Here is a 26,051-nt window from a genome sequence, read left to right on the forward strand (position 1 = left end):
GATTCCTCTTATTGAATGAGCAAATAAAATTTTGGCCTTTGTAATACCGAAGGGACTTTACCAGTATAAAATTCTTCTGTTTTGTCCTAAAGAATGACTCCACTACATTGCATCACCTAATCAATGACCTTATTGCAGATCTGGAGGGGTTTGAAGCATGCATTGACGATGTCATCATTCATTCCATGGCACGGGACGATCATCTTTAGAGAACTCGTGCTTTCTTTGCGAGACTGACTGAGGCCCAACTGACCGTGAATTTGGTAAAATCTGAATTTTCTAAATCACAGGCAGTGTTCTTAGGTCATGTTGTGCGTCAGAGTCAGGGTCATTCAGTAAAAGCAAAGGTGGAAGCAATTGATAGCCTAACAGCACCTAATGAAAAACAAAAATTTATGAGAGTTCTGGGTATGGCAGGATGGTATCGGAGATTTTGTAAAAAATTATCTGACATTGGGGTTCCTTTGACTAATTCATTCAGTAAAAAAGCAAAATTTATATGGGATGACAAATGTCAGAATGCATTTGACAAAATTAAAGCCATACTTATGAGTTCTCCAGTTTTTGCCGCACCTAATTTTTATAAAAACTTCAAATTGGCTGTAATTGCTCGTGATATGGGGGATGGACTGTTTTAATGCAGGAAGATGATGCAGGCATTGATCGTCCTGTCTGCTATTACTCGAAAAAGTTTAACTAGCACCAGAAGAACTATCAGATAAAAGGAAAACAGACCGTTGCTCTTCTGCTAGCTTTGAAACAATTTGAGGTATACCTGAATATAACTACTTTTCCACTAATTGTTTTCACAGATCACAATCCGTTAACTTTTCTTCATAAAATGAGCAATAATGAAAACATCGGGGCAATACCCCTGGGTGCTCACCTGGTACTGGCTAGATAAGACAACCAGGGAACCACTGGTAGGCATGGATGACTCACAAAATATGTTGGACACAAAGTCCGACCAGCAATAGCCAAGGATTCTCCGAAGAGACCTGGTACCAAAGGAATTAAGTCTCCATCTCAGATGCCTGGTCAGAGTCCAAGTCTCACATCCGTAGAGCAAAACTGGAAGCACCAAGGACCTGAAGACTCAGACTTTCGTCCTCCTGCATAGGTACCGGCAGCGCCACACCCCATGATCCAGTGAATCCTTGACTCCCCAGGCCCGACCAGGACGTATGTTGACCTCTGGCTCACAGCCAGCAGAGATATGAATATCATTGCCAAGGTAAGTGAATCTCTCCACGACCTCAACATCCTCACCACAAATAGACACAAACAGGACAGCAGCATCCAAGATGTCATTGAAAGCCTGGAACTTAGTTGTGACCCAAGAAACCCGTAATCCCAGCGGCTCCGACTCCTCATTCAGCACCTCGAGGGCCCCCAAAAGGATATCTAAAGTCTCCGCAAAGATGACTGCATCATCTGCGAAATCAAGGTCCGAGATCTTGACATTCCCAAACGATGCACCGCAGCTTGATCTTTTCGACATCCTCCCTAAAATCCAGTCCATACACGTGCTGAAAAGTGTGGGAGCCAGTACACGCCCTTGAAGAACTCCAGTAACAACTGGAAATAAGTCGGAGATGGAATCACCACGTCTCACAGCACTCTCAGTACCAGAGTATCGTTCAGACATCAGATTGATCAGTTTTGGTGGCGCCCCACGAAGACCAAGACTCCTCCAGAGGGCAGTGAGTAACCGAAAGGCAAGGATAAGGTCAATCGTTGACCTCTTTGGTGTGAAGGTTGACTGCTCTGGGCGCTGGTGCTCAAGCAGATGGTGGTGAACCCGATCAAGAAGTATCTGAGCAAAGACATTTCCCAGTACTGAGAGCAGCGTCACCCCTCGGTAGTTGTTGTAGTCCTGGCGATCACCCTTACCCTTCCAGAGAGGGATAACAAGGCCCCTTTTTCAGTCAGTTGGGATGATGCCTGTGATCCAGGCAGAGCACAAAACTGAATGCAACGACACGAGTGCAGCATTTCCACCAGCCTTGAGAAGTGCAGCATTTCCACCAGGCATGGATGCCACAGATCCCTAGAGCTTTACCCCTTTTCAACCGGTTCACCGCAGCCCGTGTTTCCACAAGCGGAGGTGGACCACAGTTGATTGGAGGGTCAGCAACAGGGATTGTAGCACCCTTGACGTCCAACTCGACAGCTGGTGGATCAGCCTGGTACAACCGCTCAAAGTAACCGGCCCAGCGGGCCTTCACTTCAGACTCCCCTGCCAAGAGCCCACGACCCTCCGCTCTAACTGCAGTGCACCGAGGGACGGGCTTGGAGGAACGCAATGCGTGAATTCCTCTGTAAGTAGGACAAGAATCACTTAACCACAGGTGATTGTCTTCTCTCTTACATATTCATTGAAAATATGGCTCCTTGTCCACCACTAGTGCACGTACAGTTTTATGCCTCAGCTCCCTGAACAGCTCAGCTCTGCCATGCAGCCTGGCCCTGTGACTGGTCAATAGTATCCAGTGTCCCTTGAGAGACAAAATTCTTCTTTGCCCTGCGGTGAGTTCCAAGACATCCACCGCAACATCAAGGACGGTGGTCTTGAAGGCACTCCACAACTCTTCAGGACCCCCCCAAAGCACCCAGACTCCCCCCCCCCCAAGTGTCCACTCAGCCTGTTCGCAAACTCCTCAGCTAGTCTCTCATCCCTGAGCTTGCCAACATCCAGCCTCGGCTGGGATGGTACCATTCTCCAGGATTTAAAGTGCAGCTTTAGAGTTGCTACAACCAGCCGGTGGTCAGTATTGAGGAACTGAGCACTCCGGTAGACCCTGCAGTTCTGGATCATCCTCCAACGACCGTCAACGAGGACATGGTCAATCTCCTTTGCCACACCGCCAGCGTTGGAATACCAAGTCCAGCGATGAGCTTGTGGGCGCTGAAACCATGAACCAGCCACCCTAAGTCCATGACTTCTTGCAAAGTCAAGGAACTTAGTGCTATTCAGGTTCATAGTTCCTGACCCATGGGGACCAACATAGTCTCATAACCATCCCTATCAGTTCCATTCGATGCATTGAAATCCCCCAAGATTAGAAGTGTATCTCGTCTGTGGCACTGATCAACCATAGACTCAAGCGTGGCGTACAATGCATCCTTCACGGTGTGGTCACTCGCCTCAGTCGGAGCATTTACAGAGTCCAGGGAAATGACACCTAAGGAGTGACGAATCCTGACTCTCATAATACGCTCATTGACCGGTGCTACCTCAATTATCATTGGGGTCAGCTTATTGGATACAGCTACAGCAACTCCTTGGGTATGGTAACCAACAAAGCGACCAGACCAATAGTCGGTGTAACCACCCACCATTATCTCTCCGCAATCCGGTCTCTGAACCTCAGAGAGAGCCGCAATCCCGATGTCCAAACGCTTGAGCTCAGATGATAACAGAGACAGGTGATCATCCTCTCTTAGGGATAGAACATTCCAGGCACCCACCCGAAGGGACCGCCTCAGGTTAACCCAAGGAGACCGCCGTCTGGTGGACGACACCTCAGCACCACTCCGACACACTCTCCCGCAATCTGACCCGGGATGTTACCCTGTGGTTTCCCTCCTATCATCAAAGATTGGGGGTCCCGAAGGCTTTGCCCCAATCCTGTCATCCGGTGAGCTGCCCTGCGAAGGGAAGCTGCACAGGAGGTACTCCCACGGAGTGGGTTTTCAGATTTATTTGCGTTTTTGTGTTTTGCGGAATGAAGGGTTTTACGGTGGCCGGAGTGCAAATCCTGCCACCAACCTCCTAATAAAAAAGTAACCCAACTGCAGGAGGACGTCCGCAGACACAGTTGGGTACTAGATATGGATGGCCGTTGGCTCACAAGGAGCTCCTCCACCCTTTGACAGGTTTTGTTTTTCGGATAAACTGTGGTAATCTGTGGTAATAATCCCCGGTTATCCTCGGTAGAGCCAGACTTGCGGCCACCGCTCACAATTAACGTTGTGGTACGGTGGGTTGTTTTAGAACCACGAATGCCACCCAGTCAACCACGAGTTCCAGTATCCACCATATAATTATTCCGTTTAACTTGAGGTCACGTGGTTACCTGAGCAGGGAGCGCATCCTCGGCAAAGCACCAATATTATCTGATTACATTTTAATTAGGGCGGCCGAGCGTTTTAACCGTCGGTGTGTGCCGACGATTTTTTGGTCAAATCTGTGGTAATTACCTCCCAGTCTATCTCGGTTCGGACAATGCTAGACCAATGGGAGGAAAGGACAAACACGAACAGGTTGGAAATCGACAAATAATTTATTAACAATAAAATAAATAAATAAAAACAACTTTTTATTTTCTGACATAAATAAAGAATAAATTTCAAAGCAAAATCAATCAAAATGCCAATTTAGAGAAAAAGAGCAGATGCTTATCGGGGGTTGGTTTACTTACAGCTAAACACAGACAAGGGTACCCAGCAGATCATTCAGGGGGAGGGGAGGGGGAGAATCGTTTCGCTCACCACAAGGTCGTCCGTGAAGTGAAAACGTCCTGAACATGTGTGTGTGTGTCACATCAGTCGCCAGCACCCAGCTTGGCCGTGCACCCTCTCACGAGGCAGCCTTGAATGCCAGTCGAAGTCTGGACGGCACCGAGATCGTCCGTCACGGGTTTAGACCCTGGTGTTGTTGGTGATCGACCCGTGCCTCACTTGTTGGCGGCGCTGCTCACACCCACACGCGCACCACACACTCGCTTGCCGCAGCACTGGGAAGGGCGAATTGTCTCGTCGGCGCTGGTCAGACACCCGCTTCTTGGTCGCTTCTCTCGCCCTTTGCTTTTTCCCTCTCTCCTTTCACTTTTCTTCTCCTCACGCTTTTCTCTTTGGAAGGCTTTTTTGCCCTCCTTTCTTTCCTCACTTTTGTGGAACAGATGGCAGACTACAGGCTACACCAATGTACCCTATTGAAGAGTCCAACGTGGCACTGTATCGTTAGTTTCCTGAAGACAGTTAGAGAAATGGGTTACAATTCGATCAATACATGACCTGAAGGGCCAAGAGAACTGAAAAGGAGCAGGAGGCGTTGCAGAGGAAAATCGATATGATCAAGTTTTAGCAGCAAGTTGGGAGCCATTTGCGCAAGTACGGGTTTGGAATCAAACGTATTGCATCAGGCCTGAAATTTCACAAATGGCCTTCCATGCTGCAATACCATTGACAGCAGTCTGAGGACCAACACCAAAACGGTTGCAACAATGGCAATTGCAGTTTGGCAATAATAGCACTTAACAAACCTGTCGATCGTTATGTAGCATTTCCCTCAATTTCTCTGCAAAGGCTCAATGGATTTTGATAATTTTTATTTTTGAGAACAAGAAAAATCTCATTTTCACTGTTCATGGCATCTATTTTGTTTTGCTACACTTTCCCCAGCTACTGCAAAACACAGGCTTTGGCACAGGAGTTGAGGGCCTTCAGATCATCGGGTCTGCAAGGCTTTGGTCATAGAGGGCAATCCAGCAGATGCTCCATTGGTTGATGATCGTCTCCATAGTCACAATCGACAGGATTGTTCCGAATGAAATGATTTTCCTGTGTTGTTTTTCATTCCTGCACAATTGTTAAAAAAATTTTTTTATAAGAAACTCTTAGTATTTGTTTTTTACACTTAGATTAATGAATGTTTTGCTAATATTTTGACGTCCGAGTCGAAGCTCAAATCGTATCTTTCCCTTCTTTTTGTCATGTACAGTTGCAAAATCCCGTGACCTGTTGCTGCTGATAGATTCACCGAGCCTACTTGTCTCTGATTTCCTGCTGCTTCGCGCTGCACTGCTCAGCAATCTGCAGCTTCTGCTTCCGCAAGGTCTCGCCAGCAATCGGCTGATCATCATCCAGGCAGCCTCTCTGCCACGGATCGAGCTCGCCCTCGGTCCATCTGCTAACATCGGCATCGATACGGTCTCGAGTGCCATTTTGAATATGCAGCAGGCAACAGGAAACTCCTGCAACCTTTCTGATGCAGTTCACCAGGGTCTGCAGATGTTGAAAGGTCCCAATTCATCAAGAGATCAGGTGATTGCCAAGTGTAGTCTTCTTCCTTGAGGAGATTGAATGTTCTCTTTGAGCTTTCATCACACTAAAGCAGACTTGCGGCATAATGATCTGAATAATCATTGTGCGTGTGTGTGTATATATATATATATATATATATATATATATATATATGAACTGGCAGGTGCTGTACAAGTATATGCAAAGCAGTACGTAATGTCAAATTGGACGAGTGAATTAAAATTATTTCAGATTGAAAAAAGTAGTTTGCATTAAAAACACACAGGTAAATACCTGAAAAAAAAACCTGTGATAAATGTATTAATACCAATAAACGAGAGCGAGAATTACTTTGCAATACATGTCTCCTTCCGATGCGATGTTTCCTAAGTCCATGAAGGGCATAACTCTGTGAAAATTGATGAAATGCCCTGAAACTTGTTCTGTAATTTATCATAACAAAACCATGCACCAAGATTCAGGTGAATATGTTAAAGGGCATGGGGAAAAAAATCTGAAAAACCACAGGTGGGATGGACGGACAGGCGGAGAGCAAACCTATGCAGTAGTCTCCTCCAGTGGAACCAGTAGGGAACCAATAAAAACCTGTCTTATCACATGTATATCTGTGCATGTACATTTCACTTTTTTGTGTTGGCAGAGTGTAATTCTCATCACTGGTGGACCCTGCATGGATATTTCTGCGGCAGCATCCATGCTGCAAGCATCAGGAACACAAATCTTCACAGTGGGACCACATGGCATCTACTCAAACTTGGCGGTCCTTGCTTCAAAGCCATCTCACTACCATATCCGCTTGTTACATTCCTTTGCTCATGTCCAACAACCACTTTTTTACACATTGGCTCATGCGCTGTTGGGACCACATCATCTTGCTTTGCTGAGCTCTGCTGAGATGATGAATAAAGACAAGGTGAGAAAAGAATCTGATGGGTGGAGCTTTTGCTAATCATCCATTGCTTGGGTTAAGAAGAGCTGAATGTGCATTTTAGTTTTTATTCCCATTTTTGTCTACGTAGTCGAGGCTCGTGGAAGAGCTCGAGCACGGAATGGATCAGGACCCAATAGAACAAAAGGAAGAGCAGAAGGAGAAAAGGGGAAATGCCAACAGCAGGGCGGAGGGAGAAAATGTAGACTGACAAACAAGGGATGCGGGCAACAATGAGGGGTAGGGGAGAATGCAAGGTGTGGACAAGATGGATACTGAAGCAAACTATTTTTTGGAGGGCGACACAGAAGCAAACCCAATGTTAGTTTTATGCCATATTGAAGCACAAGTCTAGCCACTGTGTAGTAGGACTCTTGCATCTCCGCTCACCCGGTTTGGTACTTGGAGCACAAAGTTCCATGGTACCATTAGTATCTTCCTTGAAGGGATTGGGGCACGGAATCGTCTTTGAATAAGTCAACGCAAGTTTGTTTTGTTTTTTTTTCTATTTTATTCGTGCTTTTATTACTTTTGAATGCTTTTCTCCATCTCATTTCCCAGGTACCATCTCATATTATTTCTACCGTGCCATTCAAGCAGAACCTTCCTGTACACCAGAAACCCGGCACCGACGGAGGCATTTCTACATCCGTTCAGGATTACCTACCTAGCCATATCAAAGGTATACTCATCATGATTATGTGTCCGCCAGTGGAAAAGTAACACGATTCCTGTACAAGATAACTACGCAAGCCCTTTTTCACTCTGAAGTTTATTATTCAGAACAATGAAGTTTTTGTTATTAAAGAGCTTAAGTGTAGTTTATAGATATGCATGAAATACCACAATGTCTAAGATTTACTATTATGAAAGACTTTGAAAACTCAACACTTGATTTTATTGATTCTGTAAGCGTGCACAAACAAAACATCGTGTGATTACTTCCGCCAACGAAGGTGGACGGAGGTTATGTTTTCACCCCTGTTTGTCTGTCTGTCTGTCTGGACACCAGAATTTAAAAAAAGTGATTCTTCACCCTTGAGAGATCAGGCTAAAAACGATGTACCGTATAGCATGAGATATGAGATTTCAAAAAGTTATCGACGGATTCGGAAGAAACTCTGTGAATGAGTTGGGTAGATGACAAGAACAAGCCGATTAGATTTTAGTTCAGGTCCGGATGCAGATCTGGCCTATCATTGTGAGACAAAACGTAAACTGTTCAGTCTGGCAGAGGTATGCGCTCTACAGCGGGCCACTCTCGATGTAAGGGTAATGACCTGAGAGTGGGTCAAATGTATGTAAAGCATCTGTTACCAGCTGACATTTTTGGACCCATCACTACACTCTTTGAAGAAAATGGCTTTAAGGAGCTTGTTGGATGGGTCGAACACAAGATATATGAAGTTCTTTCATTGGTGCAGGATAGGAGGTGTTTCATCGAGACAATAAGGAAGAGACAGAGAAAACTGGCTTGGTCCTGAAAGAGGTGATCGAAGGTACGATGGAAGGAAAGAAGCAGAAACGATGACGGAGAATGATGTTGCTAGATTGGAAGAAAGATGAAGACGCACAAAAAATTCTGAACAGGGAAGGGTAGCACCTGTGGGAACCATCAACATGCGAAAGGGCGGAGAACTTCAGGAGGACTGGTTCAATAATTGGAGCATCTCTTTTAAAAAAAAAGCAGCGAATTTAATGTTCATATAAATTTTGTGGAATGTAATTCGGCTTTTTAATTGAGCGACATAAACACTGTAGCCTCACTCGTGGGGGGAGTGTGTGCTCTAACCAGATGAGTGGTCGGTCCTCTCGTACATCCGTCGTGCGTATCGCTTTACAGCATTGTGTGAAGAAGCAAAAAAAAACTGCATAGGAACAGTTAAATAGCCCCCATGAAGTTATGAGCATTTAAAAAGCAGACCCAAGTCCCAACCTCCTCAGAACCAGGTGACGTGATCAGGTATGGAACATTATTCATTTTATTTATTTCCTGCTATGCCATCAGCCAGAGAGCCCTTTGGTGAGGACGTTCAAGATACTGAGCAAACAACCAGGACCAATTGGGGGTTCCACGTGGGGTCGGGGGGAATCTTGCCCAACTTTACTCTACACTTCTACAATCCGTATAAGAGTCATATTTGTGCACTTAAAAGAGCTTACACTGCACGCTCGATGCAATGCCCACGTGCGATGAATTGCAAGGGCCACAGGTGTGACACAACGTGAGATGTGTGACCTGCAGGTGATGTAACGCTGTATGCTTCTTCTCCAATAACCATCACATACCCAGATAAACATCTCACAGCATGATTTCTGAGTTTAATGTGAAAGATATATTGTTTTTGGTTGTTTTTTTTTTTTTTCAAACATTGTAGTTTCAACCGCTGAACAGATTTGGTTCAGTTCTCTTTCCTGCGGCACTCCTGCACGAGCATCAGTAAAAAAAAAAAACCTTTTCCTGTGTATTGTAAATGCAAATTCACTTCTCCTCAAACAATACTGTACCTCGTAAAAAGGAAGCGTGTTTTATTGAGTTGATCACATTGCTGCAATTCCGCAGATGAACCACCAAAGCGAGTGAGGACATTTAGGTTCTGCCGCACGTCCAACAGCATGACCCGCCAACTGTCAAACATCCGAGATCGACACAGGCCTGGATGGACATCAGTATAATGGCTCGGAATCTAAGCGTGCATTCTTGAAAAATATCGGATGATTGACTCTCCCACTGAGCAGATGTCGGGTTGGATTGGTGCCCAAGAGGGTGAGGGTACTTGGGGATCATGTGATTGGGTTGTGGCTCGGGTGTAGATGTGGCACAGGCATATGATGGGCCTATTTCCCTCCTGTGTGCTGTCAATATTTCCCTTTCTATTTGTAGTGAACTATGATCATTGGAATTGAGATATCAAATGGAATCGCTTCAATACTGACAGGGCTGGAAGGCAGCAATATTGATCATTTGGATTCTAAACCTTCAGAAGTTGAACTGGTCTTGTCACTATCAGAGTTCATTAAAAAAAAACCCAGCGATCTCACTAATGACCTTCAGGGAGGGGGTAACTTCCCCTGCCCTTCTAGTCTGGTTTACATGTAGTGCTAGTCCACATTTTGTGTTACACTCATGATTCCCCCAGTCACCTTGTAATGGGCACCAAAGAGCTACCTATGAAATGGCAGTGCTGCCCGCACCCCTCTTATGAAATTAAAAATATGAGCGACAGGTGAACACATTTGTGAAGATACCGTGTCATACCGCACCTTACCTACTCATGGTGTCCATGTGGATCATTGTGGAATTGCTGGTGCAGACTGGTTCAGCAATGGTGACTTTTTCCGATATGTGAATTTAAACGAATCCATTTAAATTCTTAATAATAACTCACTTGTGTTGAATTAAGAATGCCTTTTGGACATTTGGTGTACGTGGAATTTTTTTTCTCCAAGTTTGATTTCCAATTTTCATATGACTGTACGGTACGATACCCTTCGGTAAATTAAAATAATTTCACTAACAGTGGTGCTCCGTGAAACAACCAGACTGCAAACCTAATGTGACGTTTTCACTCCAACAGAGATTTCTTGCGAGGATAAGGCGCAGGACGTGCTGAGCATGGACAAGATGGTGTAAGTAGTTTGAAAGACGCAATAAATATAACCTCTGGCTTTGTTTAAATCTACATGGTGTGTACAAAAAAAAATCAAAACCTTCAAACTCCCCCTTCCCCCTCTTACTGCCACATTCAGTTAGTGGACAAAAAATGGAAACACCTGGGTAAATGAGGGTCACCAAGTGTATTGAAAGCAACGGCTTCCACACAAGTGTGGCTGAAGTGTTAATTAAGCAAATCAGGGAGTGGGTAACCTCCCCTGCCCTTCTCGTCTGGCTCTGGTGGTTCTGCAATGCTTAGGGTCATGTATAAAAATCCTGCACAGGCCTGGTTGCCTATAATTATGACGAGCATGGCTGCAAGAGGAGACCTCAGTGATTGTGAAAAAGGGGTGATGTTGTGGCACGTTTAGCAGGAGCTCCAGTGGCAAAGACAGCTCAACTTGCTGATGTTTCACGAACAACGGTGTCTAAAGTGATGTCGGCATGGAACTCCGAGGGAAAGGCATCATCAGCAAAGGGCAACGGTGGGCGGAAGCGCACACTCCAGGATCGTGATATCCGTGCATTAATTTGAAGTCCAAGGCTAAGCAAGTGAACAACTGCAGATCAATTGACGGTAAATTTCAACCTGGGGCGTGAGCAGCCAGTTTCATCAAAAATAATCCGCTGAGAACTCCGCAAAGTGTATGCCACAGTCGGGTTGCAGTGCACAAACCGCTTATCACACCTGGCAATGCACGTTTGCGAGTCCAGTGATGCAAAGAGCACAGGCAATGGACTACTCACAGGGGAGAAAGGTGAGATGGTCAGATGAATCATCCTTCACTATGTTCTCGCCAAACAGACGGGTGCACGTGTGGTGCCATCATAAAGAACTCAACAACCCCGAGTGCTTGGTTACAACAGTGAAGCGTTCTGGTGGATCTAGTCCGGATGTGAAACACCATTTTTCAAGATGACCTTGCATTAGGGTCCGCACAATGTTTTTCTGCATTTTTGTGATCACCAAACCATCTGAATGAATATTCTGATTGATGCCACTCTGGCACCCTTGAGCATTTTTGTAGAAACCCATTAATATGCAAATTAGCGGTGGCCATTGTCGAAATTACTATTTTTCTTAATATCTCCAAAAGTAAGCATCCAAACAGCCTGGTTGAGGTGTCTACACCCACGTTATTAGGGTCACTGGTCATGATAAACCCACTTACAATTTGATAACATTGAAATTTAGCTCATTAATATGCAAATTAGCGGTGGCCATTGTCGAAATTACTATTTTTCTTAATATCTCCAAAAGTAAGCATCCAAACAGCCTGGTTGAGGTGTCTACACCCATGTTTTTAGGGTCACTGGTCATGATACACCCACTTACAATTTGATAACATTGAAATGTAGCTCATTGATATGCAAATTAGCAGTCACCATTATTGAAAATGTAGATAAATAGACATATAGATAGAAAAAAAACCACCAGTCTTTGTGAATATAGATCACTTTATTATTCATACAGATTCAACAATTTGACAGTATGCAATGAAAGCAGCTAACAACATGAACAAAAGAAGACATTCCTGTGTAAATCAAATGTTCATATATATATATATATATATATATATATATATATATATATATATATATATATATATATATATATATATATATATATACATAACAGGTTTGTAAACCTTATGAAGGCTCCTTCAGTGCTTGGTGTCTCATTCAGTGTCAGAGTCATCATCAAGGGCAAATGTAGCAGCTGTCTTGGTGCGCTCATTCCTGCCGCCAGTATCTCCATGGCACGTACAGAAAACTGTACTGGGTAAATCGCTCAGGATAAACCCATTTAACATTAACGGCCACTCGATACAGCTGTTTGTCATTTGTGAAGATGGTTACGGTTTGTCCACAGTCTGCGGTCAAGCGTTTTCCCTCCTCCATTGCTGTAAACACTGTGTCTGGATCAGCTGGATCCATATCTATGAGTGGTGTATAAATGGCCCTCGTTGCAGGTTGGATGGATCGTCCTTGCTCTCTGCAGAGCTTCGTATTAAAGCCACCAAACTCTGGCGTGTTTTGATCAGAAGTGATTTGCTTCAGGAAAGAGAAATCCATATCTTGAACTCTCCTAAGTTGTATAGCTTGATGAGCCAATACACGGAGAGGTAACACCACACGTGTGGCTTCTTCAACTGGCATCGCTGGTTTCTCAGGTCCCTTGTACCTTTGAACCGAAATGTCTTCTGTCACAGGTGTCTTCATTTCATCACGGGTCAATCGTCTGATGATGGCTTCATCTTCAGATGTGGAAGATATCTCCTGATCTTTTATGGTAAGTAGTACTGCAAGAGAATGTGTTGAAACGAGTCCATTCTGGGATGAGATATTTGTGTCGAAGTTGTCAGCAACAACCTGAACGAGGCCACATTCAGCATTGGCGGTTCCCCTAATCCCGGAGTGAACAGTTGCAGCCTTTGCTGCTGATCCCTTGAAACGCTGAAACTCATCATAGGAACAGGTCACACGATAGTTGGACAACTGCTCGATGAGGCTTTTACGACTGACTAGAACTCCCAGTGCTATTTGGAGTGTAGTTGGTCGATTGGTGATCATATTCGTTATGATGTTTCCTATCGGAGCTCCTGGAAGTGTGCAGTCCAGTTTAACTGATATTTTGGAGAGCAGCAATTGAAGGGTTGAACTCACTGCTTCATTAGCAATCTCGATATTAATTCTAGTCTGATAGGAACTGGAGTCGGACGACAACTGCTTAGATTCCTGTGCAACCTTCTTGGCAATTCGTTCGATGAAAACATCAATGGCGTCGTCTTCGTCTGATGCCACTAAGTTGATCGCAGTAGACGCTCTGCTGCAAAACAAGATTAAACGAACGACACCTTCACCAGACAGAACCAGAAGCTCAGAGCCAAGTATATCCAACAATTTGGATAACAGGGTTCGTCGAGAGTATAGCTTTCCTCTATGATCCTTTTACATATTGCAGACTTCTACTGAATTTCAGATGTGCAACTTGTCGTTTTTCATCGATGGGATGGTAGAACTGACAGCTGGCTCAATGTCCTGAGATTCTCTGCCACTGTGTGCTGCTGCTGCAACAGAACAGGGTGCCATGAAGGACTTTCTGCAGTCATCGTGATATCTCGCATCAGCAGCGTGAAGATCGCCGATTGCACCCATTAATCGTATCTTGACCTGGCATCCTTCTTCATCCTGGCGGGAATTGATAACATCTAGAATAGTTTGTTTGAAAGTTCTCTGATCAACACGATCTGCAGTCCTACAAAGGAGAACTTGCCATCAACGATTAGGATTCTTCTTATCAAAGTCCATGATGCACTTTTCTCTGCAAAAAATGCAATGTTGTTTAAAGTCAAATACTGTCGTCTTTGAACGCGGCTTCTTTTGCTTGTTGAAGGATCTTCCAAACAGACATTACTCATTCGTTTCAAGTGTCTTTCTATGTGTGAGCGTGATGTGTACGTTGACACACAGTCCCTATGGTATTTGAACTCGATAGATTCGTCTGCCTGTAATCTCTGTTCAACCTCTTCATGTACACCATCTTGTCTTGCTTTGCTTGACCGGATGATACTTCGCACTCTGTCTGGACCAACTGTTACTAGAGGTTTTCCAGCTTTAGTTGCATCGCAGGGACTGAAGAAACAGTCTCCCATGGTGATGGGGCCTCAACCTGTAACAATAGAGGTAATTATACACATCAGTAAACATTTAATTTCTTTGTTCGTATTTTAAAAAAATTCTCAGGAAACAGGTTCCACCCTGTGTACTTTTAAAAATCAATAAAATACACAGTTGCTTTTAGACAGATCATGTTAAATAATAATTAAAAAACTTGCTTGCAAATATTATCGATCATTCTACTGTATCAGAAGACATTACTATTACTTAAAACTCACTTCTCCATGTTTCTTTCATTACATCACAAGCCTCAACTTACTTGATCAGAAACAGTTCATGCTGTTGGTCTTCTGAGGTCAGCCATTTCTTCACAACTGTACTGGTATGGGGATAAACGGCTGTGCACAAGTTATTTTCAAGCAGTTTTGTTGTTGTTGTATAACTAACTGTACTGCAAAAACGCCGATCGGCGCGGACAAATTCAGGGGGTAAGGTTATGCTAATTTGCATATTAATGAGCTAAATTTCAATGTTATCAAATTGTAAGTGGGTTTATCATGACCAGTGACCCTAAAAACATGGGTTTGGACACCTCAACCAGGCTGTTTTGATGCTTACTTCAGGAGATATTAAGAAAAATAGTAATTTCGACAATGGCCACCGCTAATTTGCATATTAATGGGTTTCTACAAAAATGCTCAAGGGTGCCAGAGTGCCATCAATCGGAATATTCATTCAGATGGTCTGGTGATCACAAAAATGCAGAAAAACATTGTGCGGACCCTAATGCACGCTTTTGTGGCCAGCAATCGGACTATTATGAAATTGTCCTGGCATGGTTTGGGTGTCGTCGTTCCCTTAGAAAGCAAGGCCAATGCCAATTGCTACTTAATGGTACCGAGTGATCATCTTCACTCCATGTTGCTGCATTTCCTTCCTGCCGGGAGGGTGTCTTCCAGGATGACAACGGCTCCATCCAGTGAGCACATGTGGTCGCCCAATGGGTTGATGAGCATGACACTGATGTTATCCATATGTGATTGCCTTCTCAGTAACCAGATCTGAACCCAATCAAGCGAACGGGATATTCTGAAACGATGCCTGAGACAGCGATTTCCACCTCCATGAAACAAAGTGTGAGTTGATTGATGTTCTCGTGGAAGAATAGTGCCATGTCCATCCTGCAGAAGAATGGTGTCGTGTTCAGACACTGTTGGACTCTATGCCACAGCGCAAGCAGGCTGTACTGGCCGCACTTGGTGGCCCAACACCCCATTAAGTGACTTTACATTAGTGTTTCCATTTTTTGTCCACTACCTGTGTATATTGCACATCACCCTAAACCCTTCCTCTTCACCCTGTTCACGTGCATATGTGATTTATAGACAGCCCCCTTTAACGTGTCATACCTGCTGAGCACTCATGCGATTCTTGAGATTGTCCATCATCAACTCGGCCTTCATAACATGACCTTGTCACATTCTCTGTTGTTTTGCAGAGTCATCTGTCCTGGGGGTTGCAACAATATTACAGATTACAAGGTGTACGGACAGGATGTTTACTCGCTGGTATGTTTTCCATGAACTTTTCCAGGTCTTTTTGAGGTGACGAAGTGGTGACGGGTTGGGAGAAAGTTTGGCTTGTGGAAGCCACGGTCACGCAAAGATGTGACTGCAGCCCTGCGATTAATCTGTGTCTAAACTGTCTGCTCATCTCTACTAATTAATCCCTCTCTCGATCGAGTGCAGCCTGTGGCTGCTGGTTGCATCATTGGTTGGGATGCAGCTATGTTGCTGATGCAGTGTCCCCCTTACCAGTACACTGGTGCTCATTTTGCCGACCTCGGAAGGATGACAGGCTGAGTCAACCTCCTGGTGTATTTTAATTCAGCAGCCAACGGGGCTTGAACTCAGGACCCTAGGATCCCAAGCCACCACCCTAACCACGAAGCCAACACCAGGCTTAATTAATCCCTGACCACCTGTAACTGCCATGAACAATAATGATAATGCGCCTTGTCCATCATGTCACATTTGCTACCTGCTCGAGTCCTGGGAGTAGCACCTTTTGCTTCACCCTCCTCGTCCTTTTGAATTAAAAACCATGTGCCATAAGCTGATGTCGTTTGCGTTTTCCATGCCTATCCTTGCAGGAATCCATGGTGTGCATGGCAGGAATTCACTTCGGGTTGTTGCCTCCATGGGGAGGCTGGCTGCACGTGTCACGCCTTCGTGTTAGCAAGGCCCTCCTGCCTGGAGTTTCACAGCACGGTGTGCGTTCTCTGCCAGTTGCGGCTCGCAATGGTGTATTCTTCTTCCAAAACTGTTCCTGTGTCCTCTAGCTCTCGCTCCATCTTCTTTCTGATGTCAAGTGTATTCACTATACCTACGCTCATTTAAATGATGTTTGTGGTCCTATTTTCTTCTGGCAGTTTGATTGAATTCTCACCACAAATAAAATGTCAAATGCTTCGCTACGTTTTATTCGCAACGATGAGGAATCATAGAGATGTCTGCAAGAACACAATACTCGAAGCAGTAGGAATAGCAGGTTAATAGGATGGAGATTAAGCCCCCCCCCCCCAAAAAAACCTCAATTGTGGATAAATAATTACAATTTCAAAAACTCAACTGGGCATTTTCTTTCCCCAGGACTCTTGGCCAGGAAGTTAGAGGGCAAACTGTATAAGTGGGCAGATTTAAATAAAACGAATTCTCATGTCACCTGTGGATAATGGTGAAAACCTGTAAATAATGATGGGTGATCAAACACCTTAAACAAACTAGAATGAGCAATCAGAGTTTGCAGACCCTCATCAGGACTTTTGTAGTGTTATGTGGTTTTTAGACAATGCGTTCACAATGCAGATGTACGTTCATACAGTGGACAAATGGACCTTTTTAGGTTTTTTTTTTTTATAGATTAAGGTGGCAATCGTATGTATTTTATAGACGTAGTCACGTTCCCTCCTTTTTAGATGTATGCATGTTCTAATAGTATGTACTTTATAGATTCCTTCACATTCTTAATCGTACGTCCTTTATAGACGTACTCGCATTACAATTGGCTTAATTTGTAGAGGTCCTTGGTTGAAAAAAAAAGATAATGAAGTTACCACCTGGTAGTGTTTGTGGCCTACGTAAGCACATTATGTGCAGACAAACAAACAAACAAACAAACAAACAAACAAACAAACAAACAGACCCAAATGCAATAAATACCCTCTGGCGAAGGTAATAAATATAAAACTCCGATAAATCAATCCCAGGATAGTCAAAGTGAGATAATGAGATTATCAGCCTGATTCAACTCTCCAAGGAGCTCATGAGTTAAAAGACTCCAATGTTATAAAAAATTCATTCTGCTGGTTGCATCATTCCAGATAGGCAGCCATGCCACTGATGTAGTTGCCCGATAATGTATGATACGAGGAAGAGTACCCGTCACCAGTGATGGGGAAAGCAAGTAAAAGCATCCGTCCACAATGATGGGAAAGGTTTAAGTTAATTTATCAATTCTAATTATTTCATTGACTTTAAAAAGGTTAATTGTGTCGCACTCTTGGTTTCACTCGGAGCCAAAGCTCCAAGCTACTTATACCGCTCACCACACAATGGTGGTGCAACATCGGGCAGCAGACATTCCATTTGTCTAACAAGAGGGCAAAATATCACTTGCGCAATCAAATTTGGCATCAACATTATTCATTCCTGTTGTCTTGGCATTTCAAAAGTGAATGTTGAGTTGTTGTATTAAGGCAGCACGGGAAGCCCTTGTGAGAATAGGTCTCAGCGATGAAGGTCTGTCTGTTGTCAATACACCACCAAATAACTATATGGCATTCTCTCAAACATGGCTTTTACTGCAGAGGTGATGCAGGAGGTTGAAGGCTTGGAGTGGGGAAGGAATTCATGCCTTAGGTTTGGAAGGGGAAGAATGAGGTCTTGGGGATGGTAGGTGGAGGTTGAGGATTTGGGGTTTGGGAGGGGGAGTTGATAACTTGTGGTTTGTGGGGGGGGAGCTGTGGGGCCATGGAGAGTTCAGGACTTAAAGTTACATTTTACATTGTGAGGACGTTCCATGTGTCCCTGCTAGTGAGTCTATTATAATAAGTGTGTGTGTGTGTGTGTGTGTGTGAGTCAAGGTGTCTCCTCCATAACTCCAAAACCATGAAACGTAGCAGCCTGAAACTTTGCATGCATGCTTAGGGAATTCCAGCGGAGTACATGAGTGAAAATTGGGTGTTTTGGTTGATTGACACCCCTTTGGAAGATAATTAACAGCCTTATTTAATTATATTCCTTTATTGAGGCATCATCCTTTGTCAGCCCTCTGTCACCAAGCTGCTGGGATGTTAATTTGCCAATTTCTTCAGCCTATTCAAACATACGTTGATTTGAAAACTCGATCTACTCTCATGGACTAATTAAAGTATATAATCAAAATATTATATCTGATTTGAGAATCGGATCTCGTGGACTAAATAAGCGTCAAAATCTGGAGTGAAATCTGAAAATTTTAACAAATTAGCGATTTTTTTTATCACTAAGTGTATCTATTTAAACAAAGCATAAACTATAAAGTTTAATTTTTTTTCCACAATTCAGACGATTAAAAATAGTGAAGAAAAGATTTTGGAATGCGCAGAAAGTACAACTTCGTTCGGTGCAACGCCGTGCTTAATCTGAAAACTTGTTTTTGCAAGCCATGGCTACACAGTCCTCAAGGGATCTTCCTTTCAGCAATTCTGTACGCAGTTTGCTTTTCCACCATTTTGTGCAATCTGATTTCATTACGAAATATCAATGTGAATTTACGAATAGTTACTGCAATGTATTAACAGCCAATAGTTTCTGCAAGTGAAGAGGATTTTTTGCTTTACACCATTTTAAGCAATCTGCTTTCATTACAAAGTATTAAATATAAATATCGCAATAGTTCCTACAAGATATATTAATAGTCTTCAGTTTCTGAAAACGAAGAGGTATGAAGACAGCACCCACAAACATGGTGTGTGCGTGCGGCATCGATGTTGTAGGAATGCATATGATATGGGTGGGGGGTGGGGCATGCATGCAGGTATGCCTTTGCCAGGGAGATAGCATGGGTTTTAATTTTTAAATGCTCCCGCCCGGTTTTACATACACCTTGGTGGTTAAAAAGAAAGTGTTGCTGTTTGGGCGCATTTTATCGCCCCAGTAACGCCCTGGTACTCTGGCTACCCTTTCATTCCCCTCACCTTATGCTGCCTTCCCCTCCCCTTCCGCTGCTTTCCCCTCCCCTCACGCTACCTTCTCCTCCCCTTGCGCTACCTTCTCCTCCCCTTGCGCTGCCTTCCCTTCCCCTTGCACTGCCTTCCCCTTCCCTTGCGTTGCCTTCCCTTCCCCTCGTGCTGCCCTCCCCTCCCATCATGCTGCCTTCCATTCCCTCCCCTCATGTTACCTTCCCATTCACTCCCCCCATGCTACCTTCACATTCCCTCCCCTCACGTTGCCTCCCCCGTCCCCACTCGCGGTCTTCCCGTCCCCACACTCTGTCTTCCCGTCCCCACACGCTGTCTTCCTGTCCCCACACGCTGTCTTCCTGTCCCCACACGCTGTCTTCCTGTCCCCACACGCTGTCTTCCCGTCCCCACACGCTGTCTTCCCGTCCCCACACGCTGTCTTCCCGTCCCCACACGCTGTCGTCCCGTCCCCACTCGCGGTCTTCCCGTCCCCAGTCGCGGTCTTCCCGTCCCCACTCGCGGTCTTCCCGTCCCCACACGCTGTCTTCCTGTCCCCACACGCTGTCTTCCCGTCCCCACACGCTGTCTTCCCGTCCCCACACGCTGTCTTCCCGTCCCCACACGCTGTCTTCCCGTCCCCACACGCTGTCGTCCCGTCCCCATACGCTGTCTTCCCGTCCCCACACGCTGTCTTCCCGTCCCCACTCGCGGTCTTCCCGTCCCCACTCGCGGTCTTCCCGTCCCCACTCGCGGTCTTCCCGTCCCCACACGCGGTCTTCCCGTCCCCACTCGCGGTCTTCCCGTCCCCACACGCTGTCTCCCCGTCCCCACTCGCGGTCTTCCCGTCCCCTCTCGCTGTCTCCCCACCCCCTCCCGCTGTCTCCCTTCCCCTCGCGCTGCTTTCCCCTCCCCTCATGCTGCTTCCCACCTGCCTCGTGCCGCCTCCCCCACCTGCTTTGTGCTGCTATTCCCTTCAGCGAAGCGACGGGTGGTATTTGCAAGTTAGAAATAAAATGGCAACAGTACCTTGAATGGTAATTAATCCACCATGAATAAAAATGAAGCCGTTTCTGGCCTTACCCTGAGTCGCAGCAAAAACTTTTGAATGCTGTTCCAAGAAGTCTGAAGACGACGATGGTTCACGAGCGGTATTTGACGATGCAGATTGTTTCAGAAGTCAAGGATGAGACAATGTGATAATTTCTGACCAAGTTATAATTAATTATAGTGGCCTTCAATCAACAGCTGCAAAATGTCGAAAACCCGGTTTCGTTCAACAACTTTCAAAATTTGACCTTTGCATAACCTTTAATGGTCACAAAACAATGTTGTGGACATTAAAATAAGGAAATAGGATATGTGCTATAGCTTATTGGAGTTAGTTCGTCGAAGAAGGTGGAAAACCCGGTTCGATTCCCACAACTTTGAAAATTTGACCTTTGTGAACTTTAAAGGTCAAAGGTCAAGGGATTATGACCTTTGGTGCAAAACTTCCTCTGGAACATTCCAGGAACAATATAATGTCATATAGGCTATATGGCATTTCGCACTCCAAGGATTATCCATACTTTGATGAAATCAGCGTAAAAACAAACTTGAAGGGGGCGCCACGGGCAAAATGGTCGAGATAGAGAAAAATGGTTTCAAGACTTCAGGTGGGGAATAACCTCAAGATTATACATTAAAAATATTGTCATCCTCGCTCTCAAAGTTTGGGCGGTTGTTTGATTTTTATGTCAAAATTCTCAATTTTCTAAGTTTTTGACCTTGTGACCTTGACCTTGGGACGAAAATGAAAAATCGAGCTCTGTGGGGCTATGCAGGTGCCATTGGGCTAACCAAATACCGAAACCCCTGCCAGATTCGACAAACCCCCTCGGAGAAGATGTAACTTGAAACCTTCTACCCCCTAAAAACACGTTTTTTGGGCGTGGCTCCGTCCATAATGGACGCAGCACGCCCATTCTCCGGAAAACACAACTCGATCATGAGACACACCTCGCACCCTAATTTTATCAAGATCGGATCAAAACCCACGGAGCTATGCTCAGGACAGACAGACAGACAGACAGACAGACAGACACACACCCATAACGAATATAGTGGTCACTTACTGACTCGTGAACCAACAAGGGGGTGATACCGACAGTATTGAAACAACAAATACACCAGGCATCTTGAAATTCATAATGAAGAACACATTCGAGTGCGCTTAATGCCAACCTTACCAGACTGTGTCGCATCATCGGAACACCACCAATTTATTCAGCTTAAGCTACAGCTGAGCGATCATTCCGCAGGGTCAAACTGATCAAGAATCATCTTCGCTCCACAATGACCGGAGAATGGCTTTGTGGGCTGGAATTGTTCAGGACAGAAAAGGATCTTGCATCAAGAGTGGATTATGCATCTGTGATTGACACTTGACAACGTTACCAGAATATACAAAAGGTGCAAAGATTTCATGTCAAGGTCAGTTCAAAGTTGAATTCGTATTTACCATATAAATAATGCATCTTTAGATTGTTCAGACATTAAATTTTGATAGGCAGCAAAATGATTGTACTCATTCCAGCCAAGGTGGTTCATGGTTGAGGACAATAAGGGTAACATACATGTGACCAAATGAAAATGCGATATATGCTTCCATGCTGTCAAAACATTTGGCAGGATTTTGCCCCCCTGGATGCCAAGGTCTGGATACACCACTGTTCTTGTACCAGTGTTATCCTGGGTGGTTTGCCATTGACTTCCTCGCAGTAGTAGCTGGCAGGAACTTGGCCACTGTGTCGGCGATAGCTCAGCTACTCTTCATGAAGGACACCGTGGGGATCTTTAACATCCACCATCTAATGTCAGTCGACAGGACACCCAGTTTAATGTCCATCGGAGGGACAGCACACACACATTGATGATTCACCCAGTCTGTGAAACACCGGGATGACAGTTTATAGCTGGGTCAGGAATCAAACCCAGGCTAGACAGCTGAGAGGTGAGTGTGTGTACCTCTAGGCCATCTTGCCAACCCATATTAGTTTTCATACAGTAAACCAATCTAATTTTTGTCTTTTTTTTAATGTACAAGCTCGAAGACTCGTTATGGAGTTGTCTCACACACACACACACACACACACACACACACACACACACACACACACACACACACACACACACACACACACACACACACACACACACACACACACACACACACACACACACACACACACACACACACACACACATACACACATACACATACACATACACATACACATACACATACACATACACATACACATACACATACACATACACATACACATACACATACACACACACGGACATACTGAGTAGACAAACACAACACAGCCACTAAGCTTGCGGGAGGTTCCATCACTTCCTGGGATACTGTGGGTACCAGCGACATCACACCAATGATCCTCCTTTTTCACCGCACTCAGCGGGGCATTTCCCCAGGAGGAATTTCTACCTCCCCATGGATGCCAACTGATGATGGGGATTGTCCGTGCTCTGTCCTATTAAATGCTGAGCATCAAGCAAGGAAACAGCACATACCTGTTTGGCATGACTCGGCAAGGGTTTGATCGCCGACCTCCCGGACTCAGAGTGGACGCTCTAACCATTGTACCACAGAGTCTGGTAAAGTATCTTCACGTTGGATTTCGGATCAAGGACTGGTTAAAGCACATTTCCCTTTTGGCCTCTTCACGGACACCACAGGATCTATAATGTGCACCAACTAATGTTGGCACAGTGGCAGACGGGATGCCTGGTTTGACGTACATCCGAGGAACGGCACACACAATGATGGTTTGCCCTGCTTGCTAAACTCAAAAGTGAGCTTATAGCCGTGTCGGGATTCGAAATCAGGCGAGAGAGCTCGGAGGCGATCAAGTGTACATACCCCACGGAGTTGAAAATGCTATCCTGTCAAGCACAATTTGTGGTACTAGTGCGCGGCCGTACGTGTAAAAAAAGAAGAAGAAAAAAAAGGATTGTGACGTCCATTGTGACGTCATAGCACCGTGTCCTGTCATTGATTAATTGAAAATTTCATTGACCATATCTCCGCTAATGGGAATCGCCTAAAAATTATCTCTGAAACGAGGCAAGCTTTTTGAATTCTGTTTGCGGGAATCGAACAGGGCATTAGCAGAGATGAATTACGGCACATATGATACATCACTATGACGTCATATCAATTTTTATGACGTCATTCCTATTTTTGACATTTTTTGTTTCACAACCCAGAGTTTTCATCGGATCTTCGTGAAACTTGCCACGTATATGCAGAAAGCCCACGCGCAGGCAGTAACCATCTCCGATTTTGGAAATTCTTCCGAGAAAAAAAGTTGACGTCATAATATCGCCGCTAATGGAAATCGCCTATACCATTATCTCCGAAACTAGGCAAGCTGTTTGAATTTTGATTGCGGGAATCAAGCCGGGCAATAGCACAGATAATTTATCGCAAACCTGATACATCACAATGACGTCATATTCGTTTTTATGACGTCATCATTAAGAGGACGAGGATCTTAGCTCATTTGAGCTTGTTATTTTTTGGGAGCAATTGAGGCAGCAATACACGACGATACACTGGCCAAAGAAAACTTTCGTACAATCAAGAGGACTAGTGGGTTTTTGTACATTAAAAATAAACTGAACAATATGTAGTATATCATAAAACAAAGGTACGTTTTGATTACAACCCGGCAGAGGAAATGAAATACACACCATTAATACATGAAGTCTTTAAAAAAAAAAAATAAAAAAAAATTGGTTTTCACAAAATGTTTTCAAGGCTGATCGAATGGTACACAGATAGAGGATTTATAAACAAACTGTATTTCACATGTGCATGGACATGTAATTCACATATTATGGGAAGTAAATAAACACACATGGCAAGTAGGGCATGAAGAAAAGCAGATTGGTAGGAATCGAAAGCAGGTTTTATTTTATTTATTTACCTTCAACCAAACATGGTAAAAACGTTTTTCCAGAGACTGTCGGTGACACAAAATACACCAGAATACTGAGATAGCCGTTTATTGATGAGTGATGATAAGAAGTTGCGGTGACATGATATAAAACATGTAATGAACGATGTAAAAATGATGTTTTGCTTTTATGAGTGGGAGGATGAGTGAGGGTGGACAGAGTATTAGGATTCGGAGTGGAGGGGGAGAGACTAAGGATGGTACGTAGTTGGGAGGGGTGGGGCTGAGACTTTTGGAGGGGGGGGCATTTGTCGACTTGTGGTTTGCGACTTGAAGTCACTTTGAGGACTTGAAGTCACATTTTACATTCCTTGGATATACGTCAAGGATTGTTTTTCCAAACCACTGTTGCTGACATTGAAACACTTCATCCAAGGATAACCAATTGTATCAGCAGTGTGATAAGGGATATGTTGGCCAACACGTGGATTGAAGTGGATTATCGCTTGGAGGTGCTTCGGGCTACTACATGTGCACATGCTGAGGTGTACTGAAGAACAAAATAAACTTTATGAATTATGTGACAAAATACAAAAAACCACATCATTGTATCTCTTTTGGTTTGGTTGTAATAAAAATTTCAAACTGGAGCAAGACTTTGTGGACAGCCTGTACTTCGCTCTGAAGCCGAAAATTCCCATCAGATAATCCGTGGTTTATCCAATCAAATTTGCTTGAACAAGCTCAAATGAGCTAAGATCCTCGTCCTCTTAATGATGACGTCATAAAAACGAATACGACGTCATTGTGATGTATCAGGTTTGCGATAAATTATCTGTGCTAATGCCCAGCTTGATTTCCACAATAAAAATTCAAACAGCTTGCCAAGTTTCGGAGATGATGGTATAGGCGATTTCCATTCGCGCGATATTTTGACGTCAACTTTTTTTCTATGAAGAATTTCCAAAATCGGAGATGGTTACTGCCTGCGCGTGGGCTTTCTGCATATACGTGGCAAGTTTCACGAATATCAGATGAAAACTCTGGGTTGTGAAACAAAAAATGTCAAAAAATAGGAATGACGTCATAAAAATTGATATGACTTCATAGTGATTGATGTACAATATGTGCGTTAATTCATCTCTGCTAATGCCCTGTTCGATTCCCGCAAACAGAATTCAAAAAGCTTGCCTAGTTTCGGAGATAATTTTTTAGGCGATTTCCATTAGCGGAGATATTTTGACGTCATAACTTTTTTTCTCGGAGGAATTTTCAAAATCGGAGATGGTTCCTGTCTGCGCAGGGTATTTCTACATATTATATACGCCAAGTTTCAGGAAGTTTCGATGAAACTGTAGGCTGTGAAACAAAAAAGTCCACAAGAACAACAACGTGAGTAAGACTTAGAGACTCTCCACAAGGATCTAAAAACATGCATTACCCCATTACCTCTGCATGGGTTTTAATCAAAACATACCTTTATTTCCTCATAACGTAGCTTTATTTCATGAAAGACGACAGGTTGTTCAGTCTTCAAATCTACCCCAGAGGCCTGAACCCCAAGGCATGAAGCCTGAGGCCTATAGGTAGTGACCAAAATGGCGATGG

At 44.2% G+C, this 26,051-nt stretch overlaps 1 protein-coding gene across 3 annotated transcripts in view; it reads left to right on the forward strand.

Moving 5' to 3' along the window:
- The window catches only part of LOC147008973 (collagen alpha-3(VI) chain-like), a 63,257-nt gene extending 46,534 nt beyond the window's left edge, over window positions 1-16,723 (forward strand). For all 3 annotated transcript variants that reach the window (XM_085863769.1, XM_085863768.1, XM_085863770.1), the window contains 6 exons: window positions 5,726-6,048; window positions 6,689-6,961; window positions 7,538-7,658; window positions 10,555-10,606; window positions 15,751-15,820; window positions 16,405-16,723. In XM_085863769.1, the coding sequence (XP_085719895.1) occupies window positions 5,726-6,048; window positions 6,689-6,961; window positions 7,538-7,658; window positions 10,555-10,606; window positions 15,751-15,820; window positions 16,405-16,593 (1,028 nt within the window). In that variant the 3' untranslated portion in view covers window positions 16,594-16,723. The remainder of the gene's footprint in view (window positions 1-5,725; window positions 6,049-6,688; window positions 6,962-7,537; window positions 7,659-10,554; window positions 10,607-15,750; window positions 15,821-16,404) is intronic.
- Window positions 16,724-26,051: the final 9,328 nt, after the last annotated feature.

This window comes from Eptatretus burgeri, chromosome 18 (assembly GCF_056783735.1).
Source record: "Eptatretus burgeri isolate ZD-2024b chromosome 18, Ebu_testis_v1, whole genome shotgun sequence".
Taxonomy (NCBI): domain Eukaryota; kingdom Metazoa; phylum Chordata; class Myxini; order Myxiniformes; family Myxinidae; genus Eptatretus; species Eptatretus burgeri.